This window comes from Protopterus annectens, chromosome 1.part0, assembly GCF_019279795.1.
Source record: "Protopterus annectens isolate FY-2018-M chromosome 1.part0, PAN1.0, whole genome shotgun sequence".
Taxonomy (NCBI): Eukaryota; Metazoa; Chordata; order Ceratodontiformes; family Protopteridae; genus Protopterus; species Protopterus annectens.
Genome location: NC_056725.1, coordinates 1,333,707,106 through 1,333,729,400, shown reverse-complemented (window position 1 = coordinate 1,333,729,400; position 22,295 = coordinate 1,333,707,106). Strand labels below are relative to the sequence as shown.

Genomic DNA, 22,295 nt, shown 5'->3' with positions numbered 1-22,295 from the left:
CGCTTAACTAAGTAAGGGGGGGCAGGGGGCCACAGTGTAAATCCGCTCTGCTCAATGCAATTGGTAATCCAGCTGCACAGATCAGCACAGCTAACAGTAAGCATGCACAAACTCAATGCAAGCAGTTTAGACAAAGAGAAAAAAGTAACTCACCAATATTGTAAAAAGCACCCTTTCTGTAGCACAACAGGAGAAAATTTTACTTGCATATATTACCCACTTTTGAAATGCCACTGCCATGGCAATGTGCTCAGTAAATACAACAGAACCAATGAAAAATTAAAATAGGTGGGTACCTACACATCTAGGATTGTAAGGAAGGTTGCAAGAGTTATTTCTTTAAATTTAGATACTGGCTTATCCAACCATTAAACATAATTCTCAAAATGACTACCCCTTGAGCCTGAACTTGACACTGGTGGGAGGGGTCAAATGTAACTCGGAGCCATTCTTCCATCTTCAAAAAGCAATATATACAATGCAGGGCAAGGAAGGCTAGAGACTGTCTCTACAAAAAGGCATAAGGGAGGAACAAATCAGAGAGAAAATGCTAGTCCCACAAAGAACGCAAACACCCAAAGACAATTCACCTCTTTGAGATGTGGGAAGAAACCACCACTACCTCAGGCAAAATAGCAACTTGCTGGTTACATAAGAATACCTGCAGACTCCCAACATATTGAGTACAGCAAATTAGATTTATTTTTCTTATTGAAATGTTTTGTCTGTGTTTTAATGATTTCTTTCGGGGAGACAGAAGTTAGTATTTCACTTTTTCTCATACTTGACTTCGTTTTCTCAGTTTTGTGAACGTCTTGTACAATTAAATACACAATTTCTCCAAGTTACCCCAATCAAAATGTCAAACTTCCATTTTCAGACATAATAAAAATCTGTTTTTTTGAGAAGTACTAAATACGCTGGGTATAGTCAATATCGCAGACATTAATTTACACAGTTCCGGATGGTCTAAACTCTACCAGCCACAATGCTTCTGACAGTTACTGTAAAGTGATGATAAAGCCCTATTCTCATCAGTACCCGCTGCTGAAGACGTTAAGGATTTATACCAAACGGGAATCAATTACTCATTTCTTCTGTGCATCCTTTTGTATCCAGTTCAAGTATGCTAAAAATTCTGAATTCAGAGCCACAGCTTCATGACCCCCAATTCCAAATACAGCTTTTACATTACACAGCAAATCAGAGCCAATATTGTTTAGAAAGTTCAAAGCTACTGATCCACTGCTTCTACAAGACTTCAACAAAACATTTAAATATACATTTTAATTACCGTAGAACAACGCATTCCTCCTGTAACAGAAAATTGAACTACAGTGTCAAAAAATATAAAACTGATATGAACAGAGCTGCCCAAAGAAATACTAACTTAAGCATTTTTTTCTTAAAGCAAGTTGCAGATCAGTACTTCAGGGACGTCGCACAATCCTATTTAAGAAGAAAAAGAACTACATCTACAATACAATCTATAGAAGGAGACCCCTTATCTTACCTCAACCAAAAGGACTTCACTTATCCAAAACAATTCAAAGTCGGCCGCACAACTTTTCCCCGCCTCTATTCAGCATAATTCTTCCGGGTGATGCCTTCTATATTGCCTACGTCCAGAGACGAAGAACTCGGTACTAAGAATGAAATACGTTAATGTTCCTATACATAACTATTCTACTATAACACATTAATAAATTACACACTTTAACAAAGTTACTAAACTAAGAGTGTAATACACCAACATCCCAATATAAGGGACAGTACCCCGCCATATTAAGGTTGGCATTTTTTTTTACCGGGTGGCAATGATACTGTAATAATGACGTCGGGAAGCGTACGTATTATATACCGATTTCAACTGTTTTGTTAAATTTGGTGGCATTAGGTCCCCGAGGAAATTTACAAATTATCATAACGCCAAGGAACTTTGGAACAGCACCGTAAATTGCCATTAAGTAGACTTCTAACACCTATAGATTGTTTCACCTCGTGTTAAAGTATGGTGAACAGGTAATAATGAAATATATTAGTTTTTTACGACTAACTACAGCAAGATTCTTTTGATTGCTGTGTGATCAGTAGCAGCTGAACACTGTTAATTTCCCCCCGTAGCTATTTACAGAATTTTAACATTCTGAAGTTTAAAGAGCTTAACGTGAGGTGTGACTGATTTTTCCTCTCTCTTTTTAATTTGATTATTTCTGGAAACACCTTTGTTTGCAGACTAGCTGCATTTAAGTAGCAAACAGAGCAATAAAAAATATATTGTTTTCTTACTTGTAAGGGGAACTTTGTACCATGATCTTAGAAGCTGGTACTTAAAAATGTATTTGCAACTCTTTTTCCATATTAGTTTTTTTAGTATCAGGTTACTTTAGTTTTGTCTGCTCCTCCAGGTATAGGTTCATAGGTGTGTACTAGGCTAATGGCCCTGGAGCCTTGACTCGGATATTTTCTTATAGATCTGACAGACAAGGTTGCTGGAAGCTGAAGAATGCAAAAGAGACACTTGACAATCTAATAGGGTATTTTTTTAACTGTTTACTACCATAAAAGAAACATATTCATGACTACTGTAGCAGAAGCATATACATGACACAAATGTATATAGTGTAAATATAAGTTACATTTGGAATGACTGCACATAAATTTTATAGAAAAATACAAATTAAACTAAAGTTGCACCTGCATGGTATGAGATCCAGTACCCGTATATTCAAATCGTAGAGAAAAAAGTGCAGTATTTCTGTAACACACAGCTGTTGCCACATATGGAGTGACCACCACATAAGAGTGGTGGGAAGTTGTTCAACACTTCAATCAGACTGTTAGTTATACAGAAGCGTTTATCAGCTTCCCGCTGCTTGATTGCAGATTGCTTAGTGGTAATACTCTAGTGTGCGACTAATAGTAGTAAAAGGTACTTAATAAAAGCTTGTAAAGAACCTTTCCAATGTCAGAATGTGCTTAACAAGCACGTGTTACCCAAATTCAGAACATAACCACAGTGATCCATACACAAGTCATTATCTTTCAAAAATAAGACATAAAATGCACCGGAGAACATCTAGATCCACAACTCAGGCTGGAGAAGTAGAGTTTGATACAGGCTTATTTGAGGGTTCTGTCTTGAACTCACCTGTTCTACAACTGACTCTGCTCATAGGTGTGCAAAGAAGGTTGCTGTAGCTTGTGTTTGTGGATGGTGGGGTCTGGGAACCGTGAGATTATTATTTCTTAAATACTTCTCACAGTCAAACCTCAGAAGTGCACAGAAGGTCACTATAATTTGTTTCGGACTGAGGAACGTGTGCTCATTATTTACTGAATTTTCCTCACAATTAAATCTCAGAGGTATGCATAGAAGGTCATGGCTTTTGTGGGGCTGTGAAGGTGCAGTCATTATTTCTTACACTTTTCACAAAATCCGGGGGTGTAAAGGGGTGTGTAGAGGCAGCGTACTGTCTGGGAACACCTGGCTGGAATACATTACTGTGATATTTTTTTTTCTCTTTTCACAATCACATTTCAGAAATGCATATTTAGGTGGCTGACTTTGAGAGTTAGGGGTAAGGTGCTTACTGTGAGTATAGATCTGCGATCAGCAAGTTAAAATATGTTACTATATTCTGGTTGTCAGATAGATACACAGATAGTAGGTGTCTTTTAGGGATGGAGGGCGAAGAGGCATGCTGTGTGATAGCCATACCTCTCAAGTGTACCTCATTGCGTGGAACGTTCCTCATTTGGGGTCTGAAAAAGTTCATGTTCCTCGAAGTTCCACATTGACAGGGTCTGTCATGCATTTAGTGTTAACAGCATTGTAACTGATATCAATGGTAAATAGAACTGAATCATATAATTTCATTAAAAGACCTATTCTGTAAGTAAAAATATCTCATTTTAGCCATCCTATGAGCTTCCTAGATGAAGTTGTTAGTAAACCATTAGTAAGTGTTCCACATTTTGCCCATGTGTTCCACATTATGAGAGGCAGTGTTCCTTATTTTGGAGATGTAAGGTTGAGAGCTATGGTGACAGCAGCAACTTGAAATATACAATGAGGCCATTTATTCATTAACTTTCATGCCAATCTAATATCGGAGAGATAAACAAAAGGTGACTATTGTTTCTTTTTCTATTTTACTACGGTTATAGACAGTATTCTAAAATAAGATTCGTGTATCTCTGAAAGCATTTATCTTCTCAGTTTATGGGGAACTACTTTTTTTTTAAATTTGATCATTAAGCCTTGGGCACAACTTATTTCTTCCTTGAAAGAAAAAAATAAGATTGGATTTCTTTAGATAGCCATGATTTTTGCCATGCCATAATTGTGACAAAGGCTGTGGAAAAAATATAAAATGTACCTCACAGCATCTAGAACCTCATGGCTTCTAAGGCCTTATTTTCTCCATAGTTAATAATATAGTTAATAACATAGTTAATAATATAGTCTCACTGCAGTCTTGGCCATTTAGGGAGTTGTGAGAGGATGCAGGAAGAAAATGAGGAGTGAGAATGAATTTCTTTAGCCACATTTGTTTCAAAGAGTTTGAAAAAAAGTTCTAAAATTCAGCTCTGAGCACCTAGAACCCAATGGCTTCAGGAATGGGGAGAACTTAGGCCTTTGGCTTAATTTGATTATTTCCTTCTCATTTATTGTGGTGTAATCATGGACAGTTACTATATATAGAAACAATGCAAGAAAAATATGAAGAGTACAACAAAGTATGAGAAAATAAGAAAAAACGTAGCCTAAACGGTGTGACAGTGCCGGGATGAACATAAAGTAGGGGGCACATTGGGGGGACAGTGGATGGAATGGGGCCCATGGAGTCCTTTTCCAATTGTTTCATTTCATTAAAAGCCAGACTCAAAATATTCAGTACTGCCAGAAACTGCCCCATTTAAGTACATCACACAACTTAGCTACAAGGTCTGCTACTCTCTATAAAACATTTCATAAGACTGTAACACCTAAATATGAAAAAGTATGCAAGTTGCTTGATTTTGTCAAATTTCTGGTACACAACAATCCTTTTGATTGTAGCTTTATTTACTATTATGTATCATATACCTGGTTGCATAACAGTGCTAAATATGCCTTTGCACACACTATTCAACTTGTTCACCTTACGTTTAGCTGTGTGCTTTGTCTCTGACTAATAGTAAACTACAGTGGTGATGCTGCTTGATAAGGGTGGCCTTACAACTGACCTGGGTATCAGCCTTAGAAAGCCTCATCTGTGAAACCATGAAGTGTATCATAACTAACCTCATCAAGATTGTTCTTTACTTGACCCCCTGTAGTGTGGCTATGTGAATGGTAGAGCCTATCTAGTTCATCTAGTAAACTTCTTCAGAAGTATTGCAGAGGCTGTAGATTGTGGCCATATTGGTGTATTTTGACCTGGCAAACATCTTGGCTCCATTCCCCATGCTGATATCATACAAATGCTAATTGCTTTAAAAATGAATCTTTATGTGGAAAGTTGGATAGTAAACTGGCTGAAAGACAGAGCCCACACAGTGCAATTTGCAGATGCCTCATCAGTAAGTATGGAAGTGACCCTTGGTGTCTCTCAGGGCTCAGTGCTGGGATCTCTTTTTTTTTTTGGTATTTTCTTCTCATATCTCCACGTGGGAGCCAAGACCTCTGATAGTTAAAGTCTGCAGATGACTGCAAACTAGAAGTTGTTAAGTCACCCTACAATACCCAAACTCCCCTAAATGAACTCTCCCAAGTAAACCTTGTATACTAAATGTGAGCTCAAACTAAGTGCTAAAAAGTGTAGTGTCAGTCTGGCTACACAACCCCTCCCCTCATTATACTGTATATCTCCCATACCACTCCAGAATGAAAAATAGCTCCTTGTCTTTTGCCCATCAACAACAGTTTTCAGTAAATCCTTTTATTTAGCCCATCTAATTGCCAAGGGAATATCATTACAGTTTTAAGAGGTAATCACTCCCATATCATCAGCATTGATCAGGCTAATTATCAAGCACAACATCCCCCCTTTGGGATGTTATCTCACTAAGCATATCAAACAATTAAAAAGGCCCTAAAGGTTCCTAAGCAATAAAATCATAGGCCTAATGTCCCTGAGCTACCAAGGGAGGCAGGAAACTCTCTTTATTCAATGTCTTACAGACTTTTGATGGGAGATCTGTCTTGCTTACTGCATCCTTAGAGACCTAGTTGTCCTGGGCCTCCTGTTTCGACACCGGTCCAATATCTTCACCAGTATTTGAACCAGGGACCTAAATCTTTACCAGTAGGTAAATACAGCACAATGGATATGGATGCTTATAAGACAGCACCTCCCAATCCTTTGGAATAAACTTCCCCTGCATGTTAAGCGGTGCAGTTCTCTATATTGCTTTAAATGTTAGGATGGGTATCCACAAATTTACAAGTTATTATAAAGCCACAAATTTACTCTGGTTTGTACCGATATGGCCCTCCTGGAAAAAGGAGCTGCTGCCTGAGGGAGCGTACTGGCAAGGCAAGAATGGTGATAACATTAGTTGGCCTTGAAATATCTATAAATCTAAACTATTTTTATGCCATATTCTCATAGCTTGTCAGGACATCGCTACCTACACTCATAGTGATCTTGAACAGCATAAACTAGGTGTAAGAAAATGAATGACTGAGTAAACAAATACAGCAAAATAATTACTACATTATAAGTCAGTCTAGGTCCAGTGAAATGTACCTCTGTGGAAGATTCTGCCTAAAACAGACTATTAGATAGAAGAGCAAAGCCTATTCTGGTGCTTAGTGGTTGAAAGGCAAAAACACTCAAGTTTGCACTAACTTAAGAAAATTAAACTTTACTTGTAGAACATACAGTGGATATAAAAAGTGTACACACCCCTGTTAAAATGCCAGGTTTTTGTGATATAAAAAATTGAGACCACAATAAGTCATTTCAAAACTTTTCCCACTTTTAATGTGACCTATAACCTGTACAATTCAATTGAAAAACAAACAAATCTGTTGGGGGAAAAATATAAAAAATAAAAAAAGTACAATACGCTGGTTGCATAAGTGGTTGCATAAGTGTGCACACTCTTAAATTAAAACTTTGTTGAAGCGCCTTTTGATTTAATTACAGCATTCAGTCTTCTTGGATAAGAGTCTATCAGCATGGCGCATCTTGACTTGGCAATATTTGCCCATTCTTCCTTGCAAAACCGCTCCAAATCTGTCAGATTGCGAGGGCGTCTCTTGTGCACATCCCTCTTCAGGTCACCTCACAGATTTTCTGTTGGATTTAGGTCTGGACTCTGGCTAGGCCATTCCAAAACTTTAATTTTCTTCTGGTAAAAGCCATTCTTTTGTTGACTTGGATGTATGCTTGGGGTTACTGTTGTGTTGAAAGGTGAAATTCCTCTTAATTTTCAGCTTTCTAGCAGACGCCTGAAGGTTTTGGGACAAAAGTGACTGGTATTTGGAACCATTCATAATTCCCTCCACCTTGACTAAAGCCCCAGTTCCAGCTGAAGAAAAGCAACCCCAAAGCATGATACTGCCACTACCATGCTTCACCATGGGGATGGTGGTGTTTTGGTGATGCAAAGTGTTTTTGCGCCAAACGGAATTGTGGCCAAAAAGTTCAACCTTGGTCTCATCAGACCATAACACATTTTCCCACATGCTTTTGGGAGACTTGATATATTGTTTTGCAAATTTTAGCCTGGCCTCGATGTTATTATGTGTAAGAAAAGGCGTCCGTCTTGCAACCCTACCCCACAGACCAGACATAGAGAATACGTGAGATTGTTGTCACATGTAGTACACAGCCAGTACTTGCCAGAAATTCCTGCACCTCCTTCACTGTTGCTGTAGATCTCTTGGCAGCCTCCCTGACCAGTTTTAGTCTTGTCTTTTCACCAATTTTGGAGGGACATCCAATTCTTTGCAAAGTCACTTGTCCCATATTTTCTCCACTTTTTGATGATTGTCTTCACTGTGTTCCATGGTATATCCAATGCTGTGGAAATTTTTTGTACCCTTCTTCTGACTGATACCTTTCAACAATGAAATTCCTTTGATGCTTTGTAAGCTATATGTGAATCATGGCTTTTGCTGTAGCAGGTAACTGAGTAAATGTCAGGAAAATCCTACTAGAACAGCTGAACATTATTTGGGGTTAATCAGAGTCTCTGTACTTGATGACAGGTGTGTACCCAAGAAGACTGAATGCTGTAATTAAAGCAAAAGGTGCTTCAATGAAGTATTAGTTTAAGGGTGTGCACACTTATGCAACCAGCATTGTATGTTTCTTATTTTTTATATTTTTTCCCTAACTGATGTTTTTCAATTGCGCTGTACAGGTTATAGGTCACATTAAAGGTGAAAAATGTTTTGAAATGATTTGTTGTGGTCTCATTTTTTTATATCACAAAAACCTAGCATTTCAACAGGGGTGTGTCCACTTTTTATATCCACTTTACATCTCAACTGTTTGAAGTATGTACATGAATTCAGTGTCTTGTGTTGCCTTTACTGGTATTGATACTGGGTTGTGTTTGAAAAGGGTCAACAGAGGAGCTCACTTACCTGGTAAACAAAGAGCAGTCAGTCAATAAGCAAACAAACTGTCCAGAATTTTGTAGAACATGCATGATTTTTGCCTCCTATTTTTGCCCTGTCCCGCATAAAATATTTGATTTTCTGGTAAATCACTCAGGATCATACCTATCAACTCTCAACATTTTGCTGGATGTCCATATTATTGCTTGATATTTTAGGTCTGTTTGTCATAAAATCTGGCAAACCGTTGAGGAACCAAACCACTGAAGGATACAAAGTCTCATACTCAAATATTTCATCATTTAGTGAGCTCATTAAATAATGAAACAGTTCAGTCTGATACTTCATATCCTTCAGAAAATGAATTCTAATGCAAAATACAATTCTTGCTGCTTTCTAAGTTTATAAGAGCAAGTTTAAAAATCCTGTTCCTGACTTTGGCCATTTATCCCCCCCCCCATCATTTTTAACTTTAACATTTCTTAAGCAAAAGTTAAGAGGTATGCAGAGGATTATAGTCAGTCAGTATTGCCAGACATTAAAGTTGCATACTTTTATTGTTCAGAAAATGCATGTTGATGCAAAACCTATTCTGTTAACATTTTAAATGAATAAGTAATGGTTAAAAAATGTCCCCTGTTTTGAGCCTTCATTCTGCTGTTACTTGTGGCTTCGTTCAAAATTCTTGATGAAAGACGTTGATCATTATGCCTTAGAAACACTCTCATAAGCATTTCCATGGTAACTGGGAGCTTGGGCAGCCAGAAAAAGATGATTTGTTACTCAAATTGTCATTTTTCCAGCTGTCTGAACTTGTGGTTTCCTCAGAAATGCCAGTGAAAATGATTCCATGTAATCACTACTCTGGCTGCACTTCCAGGGCACATTGGGCAGCTGTTGAAAGTGGGGGGGGGGTCTCTTGCTTCCCCCTTGCCCTTTGTTTCCAGCACCCATGCTGACAGAGGTCACATTTAAGCAACAGAATCCTATGAAAGTCCCTATATCTTTCTAAATACCCACAGTTTTCCATCCTATGTTTTTGCAGTAAGGAACTCTTTGTTGTTTGTCTTTAAGGCTTTTCCTGGTTTTGGGGTCACCACAGCAGTCTGCTAATGATTGGCAGTAGATTTTTATGGTGCCGAGTTGCCAGCCCGACGCCCAATCTTCAGCGAAGGCATGCCCGTTCACGTATGTCTTTCGGAGGCCACTCGACCGCGGGGAGGACATGCAGACTCCACACAGAAGGCATTCCAGCCGTGAATCGAACAGGAGAACCTCTTGCTGTGAGGCAACAACGCTACTGCTGTACCACCGCGGCTGTATTATTTTTTCAAATTTTTTACATAACTTATTACAAACGTACAAAATGTTGTGTTGTATTAATCAGTGAGGTATAGAGAAGCATAGCTCTCAACCAATCGGGGTCATATCTCAACAGAATCAGGGATACTTTTACAATATTAGAGACTGACTGTGAATATAAATTTTCTAACGTAAAATAAGTCTATAATTCTAATTATTGTCATTATTTATTAAATGTAATTAACCACTTTTTTCCAAAAGTCACTAGCTTTAGGAGGAATTAAGATGGATGGAACTAAAACTTGAGTCAAAAACCGGAATAGCCATGAAAATCAGCAACGCTTGAGAGGTATGTAGATAAGTACAGTGATTTGTCATAACTTCTAGAATTAGGCTTACAGAATATGCTTTTCTGACTTTGGTAGATGTATGCACTGGTCAAAGTTTAAATTGCTTACCTTTGTCACAGAGTTCACTGTTGTCCCTAAAGCTTTATTATTTATTTATTTGACATTTGTTAACTGGGATAGTCCGACTGGGTTGAAGCCCTTTTTCAGTGGAGGCCCAGGGAGAAAAGCTCCAAAGTAAAATTATATAATATTACACATTACAGTAAATGTAGTATACAATGTGAGTGTATACAAATGCATTAACAAAAATGAAGGCAAAAGAGACATTTTATGCAGTTGTGATTAAAACCCGAAGATATAAAAGTGACACATACTTGAGGGATAGTAGACAGTGGTCAGATCAGCCAGTTAGTAGTAGTATTCTACGTGGGGGGGGGGTTGTTAGTGGGAGTAGGTACCGAGAGAGAGTACAGTAGAGGTAGAATTGATAATAGATGTTAGTTTCATAGGTAGTACAGCAGAAGTCCAGACTTGATAAGGGAGGAAGGCAGTGGAGAGTCAGGTCGTAATAGTAAAAAGTGGTTAGGTTGGAGAAGATGTTGTGGAGTAGCAGAATGGAAATGGGTATTAGGAAGAAGAGGTGGAAAAATAAGGGAGAGGGGTAACTGATAGGATTAGGACTGGATTTGGGGAGGTAAGTTACAGGGACATGACCAGATGTGGTTTAGGTAATGTTTGAGGGATTTCTTAAATTTGTATGTCTGGGTTATGCTTCTTTGGGACAAGGGAAGCTTATTCCAAAGGATGGCAGATTAGTAACAGTATAGACACTGTCCTGCAGATATTTTTGGTTTGTAGATTTGTAATAAACATTGATCAGAGCTCCTAAGAGGACAGGAAGGGTTATAGAGTGAGACTAGTGAGGAAATACTTAGAATGAGGGTTTATTGATAATGGAGTGGATGATGAGTAGTTGGGTAGATTTGAGGTGCTTTGGTACCTCAAGCTAGTTGAGTGACCTAAGGGCCTGACATTGGTGAGATTTGGAAGGCAAATTAGCAGCAAATCTTGCAACTTTGCTATAGGTGGCTTCGAGTTTGGAGAGTAGATAAGACTGAAGGTTAGTAAAGATTTGTAAACTGTAGAAGAGGTTGGGAAGGAGGTAAACATTGGCAAGTGTAATTCTAGAGTCAGAGGTAAGGTATTTTTTGTTTCTGTAAAGGAGGCTGAGTTTTTGATGGGTTTTCTTAATACAGTGATGAACGTGTAGAACAAATTTCAGTTGGTCATCTAAGATTACTCCAAGTAGCTTTGTATGGTTATCGGGAGAGATTATGGTGTTAAGTGTAGAGATATTAAATGAGGATTTAAGGTGGTAGAGGGGTTTTGGGAGGAAGAGTAGGATTTTTTTTTGGGGGGGTTATGTATGAGTTGATTTTTGTAAGCCAGGTTTCTGTGAGATTAAATGATGTTTGTGTGAGGGTGAGCAGTTCAGTTGGGCTGTCTGCTATGGAAATAATTTTGGAGTCCTCAGCGTACTGTATGAGAGATGACTGGGGAAAGGATTTATGGAGTTCATTGGTGAAGATGTTAAAGAGGAGAGGTCCAAGAATGGAGCCTTGTAGCATTCCAGTTTTGATGGTAGAAAGAGAGAGCCATTTGACAGATTATTGCCATTCAGAGAGTTTAGAGAAGAGGACAGGGTGGGAGACAGTGTCAAAGGCTTTGGACAGGTCTAAGAATAGGCAGCAGATGAGTTTATTGCCATCTCTGGCTAGGGAGATGGTATTGGAGAAGGAGATGAGAGCAGTGGAATTTTGTGATGTGGATGGAAGCCATGTTGGGTTGGGGTGATCAGGTTGCCTTGAATGAGGTGGGCCAAGATTTGTTTGTGTACACAGTGTTCAAGCATTTTGAAGAGAGGAGAAAGTATGGCAATTGGTCGAGTTTGAAATTTCAGTGGAATTACCACCTTTGTGTATGGGTATAGTATAGAATTTTTTCCATAGGGTAGGAACAGTTGATTCGGAGATAGACTGGTTAATTAGGATGGAGACAGGGTATGCTATTGATGTAACAGCAATTTTTAGGAAGAGAGCTGTCAAGTTGTCAGCCAATGGGGAGCATGGTTTGAGTTTAAGGAGGAGTTTTTAATGATGTTTGCTGTTTATGATTTAACTATTTAATTAGTAATTATAATTTAGTAATTATAATTGTATGTCCTTTTTGCAAAGTGTCATAATAACCATATTTACCCTGGTTTGTAAGGTGGGGTCATTACTATTGCAGCAGTTATGTTGATCATCTTGAAGACTACCCTTAACGTGTGTATGTATACTTAGCTTTTTCTTTTTAATAAAATAGAGAGTTGGGAACAAGGAGTTGCTAAGCTTCTTACTTTATACTTTACATACTTTATACACTGTACTGAAAAGAGCACTGTTCTGGAGCATTTCTCCCCGGGCCTTCGCTGAAAACAGGATCTGTGGAACCTAGTCGGACTTTCCCGGTTAACAAATGTTAAATAAATAAAACATAAAATTAATACTTAGTAAATAAAATGTAAAAAAATAACAAAACAGACAAGTGTCACAGCTGCTGCCACTTCAGCTGTACCTTGACTGTTGCAAGGAAACTGTTGCACCTCCAGGTGCCTGAAGCTGTCAGAATGGCTTGGCAGCTGTCAAGCTACCTTGTTGGTGTAACATTATGACAGCTAATCAAAACAAACCATCAGGGTTCATTGTTCTCCATTATCATCCAAATGTGTAGTAATTTGCACTGCTCTGTAATATGCAAACATAAATCCTGTAATAATTCTATTATAACGCAAATGTATCATTGTTACACTATTTGCAAAATTTGCTTTGTTATTGTTTTGTAAGGAGATGGGACCAGACCCACATCTCAGCAATATATTTTTCTTTCACTGCGCACAGAATGATGATATTAGTAGCCTGCTTATTACAAAGCATAACTGAAAGTGTAAGTTCCACTGTATTGCCTTTTTCCTAACTGAATGACTACATTGTGTTGTGCACACCCTTTTACAGGCTTGTCTTCAAATTCCACATTTTATTTCTCATTAATGAGCTTGTTTAGTTTGGCAGGAAAGATGGACTTTACAAGTGCTGCATGCTAAACAAAAAAGTTATACTGGCTATATAATTGGGGCTTCTTGGGGATGGTAGAGCAAAACAGGTCAAAAGCACATACTTTATACACTGTACTGAAAAGAAGACGGAACTTGGAATATGGGGGCATAGTCCTCAACTCATCACATGGAGTATCGAAGACAAAGCTTAACATTATCAGGGAGAAAGGTCCTAAACCAGGGGGAGTTTTTTTTCCAGTAATTACACTGTTTTATTACAAAATGTATTGTCATTGACCTGCTTTTCACAAGAAGTTAAGTGCGATCTCTGACACCATTTGTTAGTTGTATTCTTCACTGATTGCTACCAATTCTTTATTTTTTAGTGTAAGATTCAAATAATTGAAATAGTTGTGCATTTCAGTTAAAGGACTCAGACTTATTTATTAATTTATTCAGTTTTTCAGATGAGCTGGTCCATAGACCATTTTCAGTCAAGACCCGAGCCAAAGAGCAACTACAGTGTTGACATTTTGCACTAAAGCACTGTATAAAGCAGTTATAGAATTAAGGCATTACATTAATTACGTAGAACAAAATGTGCATTTGGCAACAACAATATTAATACCTTACACAACAGACAATCAGATCACATTGAAAAGTGGTTGGAAGTCCAATAGAATAATAAGAAATTAACTTGATGGTTTTAGTGCTGTGATTATCTCAAACGGAGTGACTTAATATGAACTTCACACTCCTAAAATAGTATTCTGATGAACAGTATTACTGTACCTACAGTTACACAGTAGTAGGATGACATCATACTTTATGCAAATATAAAATTGAAGGTTAGGAAGAATCCTTCATTCTGTGGGTTCTGAGGAAGCTCGTGGTGTACGAGTGAAAGCGCTTATTGTATGGAAATTAAATGTTTTAAGTTTTAACAGTTTTAGTTTTTTTTTTGGTCTCAAGAGAGACTTATACCTCGTTTGCAGTTGGAGTCTGATTCTACAATTTGGAACATATATTGTGCTTTACTGCGGAGGTGCTGCTTTTTGGTTCCTGACCTTTTACGAGTGCTTACAGTGATTTGGTTTACAGTTCTATTTTTTCAAGTAAGCTACAAACGCTGTGTTCAGGTGTCGACAATTCTGTGGGTGGCATACCTCTGAGCTGTCTAGATTTTCACCTCACATTTTTGTCCTGTTCCTCATAAATCTTTTTGTTTTATGGATTTTTGTGGTAGATCACTAAGGATTGAATTCAGTGAAAAGATTTCAATGTGAAAATATTTCAAGCCTGCTGCTTAAACTAAAGCATTGCTGGTGATTCCCTGATGGATGAGGAAAATAAACCTGTATTTTCATGTCTGAGTAATACAGCTGCTTTCTGTTTTACCTGCTCTATTTTGATTTCTGTTTTGAGATCTGCTTGGCCTGGTCTTTTTGTTCTATGTGAGAGCTAGACACATTAGATAGGCTGCACAGTTCACATTTTTTTCACTGGTTAAATTGTTTGAGTGATACTTAAATACATAGTGAATTTCTGGGCCTTCGTCTTTTTTTTTGAAAAATATTTCAAGCCTGTTGCATCAACTAAAGCACTGCTGGTGATTCCCTGCTAATTTTTCACACTCATCCACCCTTTGTTGATCTGCTTGTTAAACCAGGTGATTTTAAGCTGCCCACACCTACTGTAAATTGACATTAATAAGCTCTTCCCTTTCTACACTCCTGTTGATATCTTGAATTATTTAGTTGTCTTTCCTTGTGTTTATATTGAAAAAGTGCATTCTGCTTCTCATTGTCTGTTCTATTGATTTACTTGCTCTGAATTCATCATCTAGCTAGCTGTTGGATAAAATAGTGTATTTTTACACTCTGGCAATCACTTGTTTTTATTGCCATTATAAATTCTGTACAGTTGAGTGGCTGTTGGCTCATTTATGCAAAGCAAAGACTTTTATTGAATAATCACACTTCTATAAGCTGTTTAAAAGTACACTGCTGTATCTGTATCTTTAAGTTAGTTTGTGGTGGCATTTCTTTCAGGGCACTCCTTTACTGTGCTTTTACTTTAGGAGGACTGGAATTATACATCTATTGGCAATGGGTGTTTAGCCATCTAGTGGCAATGGGTGTTTAGCTGGTCTGTCTGAACTGGGAAGGACTTAAAAGGGTTGTTAAGTATGGTCTGCTACTGCTTTAAGTAGATAATTGCAGTGTATTACATTGCACCTTTTAGTTGTAAGGCTGTTGTAGGTAGTTTGTGTGGTCTTGTTACACTTGGGCTCCAAACCAACTATTCTACATTAAGAAGGTATTTTTCTGCACCCTTGTGGCAGACATGTGGTGATCTAATCTGTTTGAGTTGGAGATTGCTGATGGAAGGCTTATTGTATGCTTTCCTGATTGGTATTTAAATTAAAAGTTGTTTCTCTTTGCTCAAATTTAAGCCGCACATTTGTGTGATGCTGCTGTTCGTGCAGCAGTGGTTAACAGTGCAACTGTACACATGCAAAAGCCTAGAAGCCCAGTTTTTCCCTAACAGCTGTCAGTGAAATGCACTGAGCAACGTTGCCTTACTGATCAACCTTAGCCTACACAAAGTATTGGTCCCCCTTGTAGTCTCATTGCTACCAGCACAGTCAAGTCAAAGAAAATTTGTCATTCAGAACTACACAGCAGTGTATCTGAACGAAATTACAATGCTTCATTCTCAATGCAGAAAACAGTTGCACATATAGACAGAGAAAAAATAATAAAATATCACAGTAGAAATTTAATAAGTAGCAATTTGCAAGTAAAGTAGGACAGTAGTGACCCACACCCATCCCAGAACAGGAGACAAGGAAGACAAGGAACAATATGAAGGTAATATTGTCAAAGTAAAATTGAAACAAAGACAGCATATCAAATTAACCAATTCCCTTCCCTAACAAAACATACAGTAAGAGCCTGCTATCATGGATGGGCAGTTTTCCATCATCTCTCTGGCCAGCCTGATAGATATGGGCATCTTGAGGCAATGCAGCAATTGTCTCATGTATACTAAACAGCCACTTACTCTTGAAACAAACCAATACTCTGAGAGATGTAATAACACTAGGAAATTGGAGGCAAGAGTCTCACATAAGGAAAAATTGAATGCCAAACCGGTTGTCGGCACACACACACACACACACGCACTAAATAAGGGTATGGCACATAAACCCACATATGCAGAGGTACTCTGTAGTAACTTACCAAAAGATCAGAGGCCTCCCAAATAGAAACCACTTACACACGTAACAATGCAAAAAACATTCACAGCACATAATAAACACACACACACCAGAGTCTCAACAATACACCTCTAAGGCGTAACACCACAAAACCTAATGTATTGGTCATAAGTGACTCCATTGTGAGACACATGGATGTTGCCCTCACCAGGCTGGATATGGAATGGGTTACAGTTAGCTGCCTGTCAGGTGCCAGGATCTGTCAAGTCACTCAAGCACTCAAGTCACTCAACCACAAATACCGGTATGACTCTGTCATAGTCTATGTGGGGGGGATGACATGAGACATACTTCACTGAACTATGAAGAGAGACATGATTGAGTTCTCAGATTATGTGTCACAGGCAGATATAAGCCTAGCCTTAAGCAGCATTCTACCTTCTTCAAGGATGATGCAGCAGTACAAACAAAAAAATGACTGACTTTAATAACTGGCTTAGCTTCTGGTGTCAGTCCAAGGGGCAGTATCTGTTAGCCTGGGAAGACATGGTCGACAGGCCACATTGCTTTGTCAGAGATGGTCTGCAACTGCCTCCTCTAGGCTTTCGAGTACTGGCAAAGGAATTGGCCACCACTATTGTGCATTTTTTAACAAAATTCTCTCTAGATAAACTTAAGGTAGTGCTGTTTAATGCTAAGAGTCTAAACAAGAAACTGCACTTCCTGGAAACACTCCTCACTTTGGAAGATGCTGACATCTGTGCAGTCACCAAGATATGGTTCAAAGACGTGGAAAGCACCCCGGCCGTACAGGGCTACAATGTATTCCATACATTCAGACCACAAACTGAGTGTGAAAGAACCAAAGGAGGAGGTGTATCCATCTTCATTAAGGATAAGTACACCTCGGGGCTGATCAAACAATGTGACTCTTTTTGAGCTACTCCATTAACTATAGGCAAAACCCCCTACCGCACCATAGCTAGCTGTAGGTCCCCCCACCATGAAACAGGAAAAGCATATCGCATACCTGGACTTACCGGAGTCACTTTAAATTCTTCATATTTCTGTAGACAAAGGTAGGTTGGTCCCCAACCAAATCCTTAACTTTATCATCAACTACTAGAATGTTCCAATTATCTGAAAAAGCTTTCTGCACTACATCCCTATTATGGCTAAATGGTATTATAATAGGAATAACTTCCTTGTTGCTCCCTCGATTACCCCTCACTCTGCTGGATTCAATTTCTTCTCTGGAAAAATATGGTTTAGCCCGAGTAGTCCTTAAACCATCAATACTATGATATGCCCTCGAGATTTCCTCAATTTTGTATCCCCGCTGTTTGAAACCTTTCTCTAATACATGCAATTCCTGTTGAAAATGTGAATCGAGACATGATAGTCTCGAAGACCTCATGGCTTGTCCTTTAATGATGTTGGGGAATATCTTGGGGTTATGCATACTGTATATGCAAATAAGCAGGCCTGTAACAGGGTTTCCGATATACCTTGGTAGAGAATGTACGACCAGACTTAAAGATGGTGGTGTCTAAAAAATGTATTTGGTCTACAGAATATTCCATGGTAAATTTTAAAAAAGAACCCAAATTGTTCAGTTTGTCAAAAAACTCACATAAAGAACTATCACTACCTTTCCATAGAAGGAATAAATCATCTACAAATCTTCTATAGAAGAATATATGTGAGTTATGTGTAATATGAATCTGTTCAAATGCAACCATCACAAGATTAGCGTAGCTATTGGCACAACTAGTGCCCATCGCTACCCCTTTCGTTTGCCTATAACACACATCATTGAATATAAATACATTATTTTCCAGGACAATCTCCATGAGAAGACACAAAAGATCTACTTTCTTCTCATCTGCCTCTTTTTCTCCAAGCATGAGCTGTTTGATGTACCCAACTCCTGCATCATTAGGAATGCATGTAAAAAGGGATACAACATCCAGAGTTACAAGTAACATGTTGTCTATATCATTGAGTGTCTCAGTGAATGCAAACAAATCACGTAGAAAATGTTCAGTATCTCTGAGAACATATGTATAAGATTTTAAGACTTGCTTTAGCTCTAGATCTAGGTAAATAGAGATTGGCTCGGTCAACCATCCAGAGCCTGATACTATAGGTCTAAAGTCAGGTTGATATAAATTCTTAGGTACTTTGGGTAATCCAGTGATCGTAGGTATGAGGGGAAATTCTACCAAAAAATATTTAAACAAATCATCCGGAATAAGATGCATGCATTTACATTCATATAGTGTAGAATGGATATTCTGTTGAAGAGAAAAAACCTGTTCCCTATCAATCATCTCATATGAAGAGCTGTCAAGCATTTGCTCCATTTTAGTAAAATAATATGCAGAATCTAGCACAACCACAGGCCCTCCCTTATCTGCAGGCCTTATAATTATACTATCATTTTGGCTTATGTCATGTAGTGCGAGTCTTTCAGACTTAGTTAAATTGTTGTGGTTAATGTTATTCATGAACATTTTATCTCTATATATACTATTCTCCACCGCCTTAATGAAAGTATCTACATTTGGTGGTAAATGTGGCATAAAAGTACTGGTACAGCGTAATCTGCTATTTGAATTAACATTAGTATTACTTTCTGAAAACATTAATTTCAAGGTAACATTACGGGTGAACATAATGCGAAAGATAGCATAGCTTGACTAATGTCCATGTTGGACGCTGGCACGAAAGTCATACCTTTATTTAACAAGTCAGTCTCAGCTGTGGATAGTTCATGCTGTGAAATGTTCAAAACTAACGTTCTGTGGTCCAAAACCTCTGTAGGGTTTGTTGTTGAGGAGGTTGGGACATCTGGAAGGGCATGTCCTTCTTCTTGGCTCCCTTCACGTTGTCTAATTCCAAGGAACGTTTTCTTCCTGTTCTGATAGGAAAAGGTGCTTCTAAAAAAGTGTCGTGATTGTCTTGACCCATTTGTATTTTTCGTCTCACTACACTCGACAAAGTTTCTGTATTACTTCTAATGCCGTTAGAATTTAAGAGGACAAGACTCAACCTCATTCGGTGTTGTATAAACCGATTTAGGAGCCTCTGGTGAAGCCAAACCTGAAGCTGCCTCGTGCGAATCTGTCTCTTCAGACCTGATGACACTATCACGCTGGTTGCTATTTGAAGCATCGTGATTGGTAGCTTCAGTTAATACGGCTTGTTGTACACGAACAGGAACCGACGTGCCTATTGGATAATCCTTGGACATGGTAGAACTCTGAAATTCAGAGCCCGTAGCATGGAGATGATTGTTCCTTCTATTGTGTAAATTTGAGCCATGATTGCTGCTAATATTATTGGTATTATTATTGAAACGCTGTCCAGAATTGGTGTTATTGTGCCTTGGCCAAACAAAAACATTTTGTTTTGAGAAATCTCCAATGTCTCTTAGTAATTTTTTCTTTTTCTGTTCCATGAGTGTGCTTTCATACCTAAGAACTCTATCTATGAGTTCTTGCATGAAAAGGTCCGTTCTATCTCGACCATCTAAGCTATTAAGTTTATTTTGTGCTGCCATAATAGTATCACACGGTTCCCGTTCAATAAGCAGAAAATGCTGGATCAAAAGTCTAATGTATGAATAACTAGCTTGTAAATTGATTTTTTGCCACTCCTGTGAGTTAATTGGATAATTGTTTTACTTGCTTTGAACTCTCTTATATAAGCTTAAGAGTTGTGCTTAGTTTTGTCTGATGAAGCGGTGTGGATAACATCGCGAAAGCGCTCTTATTTTTGTACAATAAAAGTATTTTATGTAAGATCTTTTTGAGCTGCAACTTCCTTTGGATTATATTGCCATTTCTACAGCATTGTGTCTTGCCTTCCTCATTGGGATTTGTTCATTCATTTCTTGGGCTCGGTGCGAGTTGTGTTTGGTTTTTGAGTATTATATATCTATATATATATATATATATATATATATATATATATATATGTGTGTATATATATATATATATATAAAATGTGAGTGTGTATGTATGTATGTGTGTGTGTATATATATATATATATATATATATATATATATATATATATATATATATATATATATATATATATATATATATATATATATATATATATATATGTGTGTGTGTGTGTGTATGTATAATATATATATATATAGGAACAAGAAACTAAGGGTAATGCTGCTAAATGCCAGAAGTCTTAACCTCAAGATGCACGCACTCGAAGCTCTCCTCAGTATGGAGAACATCGATATCTGTGCAGTGACAGAAACCTGGTTCAAGGCTCCAGAGAGCACCCCAGCACTACCAGGCTATACCTCATATCATGCTTTTCGGCCCCAAAACCCGGACCGAACCACAAAAGGAGGGGGAGTTTCCATATTTATCAAGGATATCCACACCTCCAGGTTAGTGGCATTGCACGAAGTATCGGAGACCATCCATGTGCATCTAACAGTGGGCAAGACTGCTTTTCAGTTTATAGCATCCTATAGACCACCCTGTCAAAGTCAGGAATCCCACTCGGCTTTCCTGAAAACATTGGAGAACATGATGATCTCTCCGAACACCATTATATTGGGCGACTTCAACTACCCAAACATTCACTGGGAGCACTACTCAAGCCCCAGCACCTTAGCCCAAAGGTTCCTGGAAATTATAAACTCAAATGCTATGGAACAACTAGTCACCACTCCCACAAGAGGGGACAACATACTAGACCTGATCATTACCAACATGAGGACTCTATGCTCCACACTAGAAGTATATCCCTCATTGGTAAGATCAGACCATAAATTAATTTCACTGGATGTCCACATCCCGACCCCACCCCAGCCCAGAAAACCACAGTGAAAACTTCTCAAAAGCGAACTTCTCACTTCTCAAAACTGAAGTGGAATCTCAAGGCCCCAGGGCCAGTGGAAACTATGGCCCAAACTGCAGAATCCTATATAAACGCATTCTACGGACATCTCCAGGAATGCATGGATCATGCTATCCCAAACAAAACCAAGACCCAATCATCCAAAGGCAGGCCCAGTCTGGTGGACCCCTGCCATAAATAAACTGTACAACAGAAGGAGGAAGCTACTACATGATAGAGCAAAATCCCTAATAGGGAAGGCATCTCTGATCAGTACTAGCAAAAATTACGATCCCTCATAAAATCCTCCAAGGCCAGCTTCGAGAGAAAAATTGCACAGGACACCAAAGACAATCATAAGGCTTTTTTCAGTTATGTTAGAAACCTGGGATGCAACTCCCAGACTTGTTCTGAGTTGATTCTAAACGACAAAAAATACACTGAACCCACAGACATCGCCAATATCTTGGCAGACAGGTTCAGTGCAAACTTCTCCACCCCCCCAAAAGAGCAAGTATCTATCCCAGCAGAGGGCTGCCTCCCAAACATCTCTGATGCTCAGGTGAAGGCTGCCCTCTCCAAAGCAAAAAACACTGCTTCCATGGGACCAGATGGCGTCCCAGGTTGCCCTACATGAACTCCAAGAGGAACTAATCCCTCAAATAAAACAGCTATACAATCTCAGCCTCACTACAGGATATATGCCCACAGAATGGCGTACAGCAGCAGTGGTCCCACTCCACAAAGGTGGAGTCTCTACGGACCCTGGAAACTATCGCCCCATAAGCCTGACTAGCTTAGTCTGCAAGGCTATGGAGAGGATCATCATGGAGCTCATAAACAAAGACATTGGGGACCTACAGACACTAGATCCTACCCAGTTCAGCTTT

General features: G+C 38.6%; 2 protein-coding genes across 4 annotated transcripts in view; one reads left to right on the top strand and one right to left on the bottom strand.

The window, feature by feature from the left end:
* Positions 1–1,890, bottom strand: part of XRCC6 (X-ray repair cross complementing 6) — a 367,025-nt gene extending 365,135 nt beyond the window's left edge. Inside the window, exons 1-2 of one of the 2 annotated variants that reach the window (XM_044066525.1) lie at positions 1,809–1,890; positions 1,514–1,646 (exon numbers count right to left, since the gene is read on the bottom strand). The gene's annotated coding sequence lies outside the window, so the exon portion shown is untranslated. Of the gene's footprint in view, positions 1–1,390; positions 1,488–1,513; positions 1,647–1,808 lie in introns of those variants that run through there. The other variant, XM_044066544.1, reaches the window with a different exon arrangement.
* Positions 1,891–1,917: 27 nt separating this feature from the next.
* Positions 1,918–22,295, top strand: part of NCF4 (neutrophil cytosolic factor 4) — a 709,063-nt gene continuing 688,685 nt past the window's right edge. The window contains exon 1 of one of the 2 annotated variants that reach the window (XM_044066584.1): positions 1,918–2,022. In XM_044066584.1, the coding sequence (XP_043922519.1) occupies positions 2,012–2,022 (11 nt within the window). In that variant the 5' untranslated portion in view covers positions 1,918–2,011. The remainder of the gene's footprint in view (positions 2,023–22,295) is intronic. The other variant, XM_044066558.1, reaches the window with a different exon arrangement.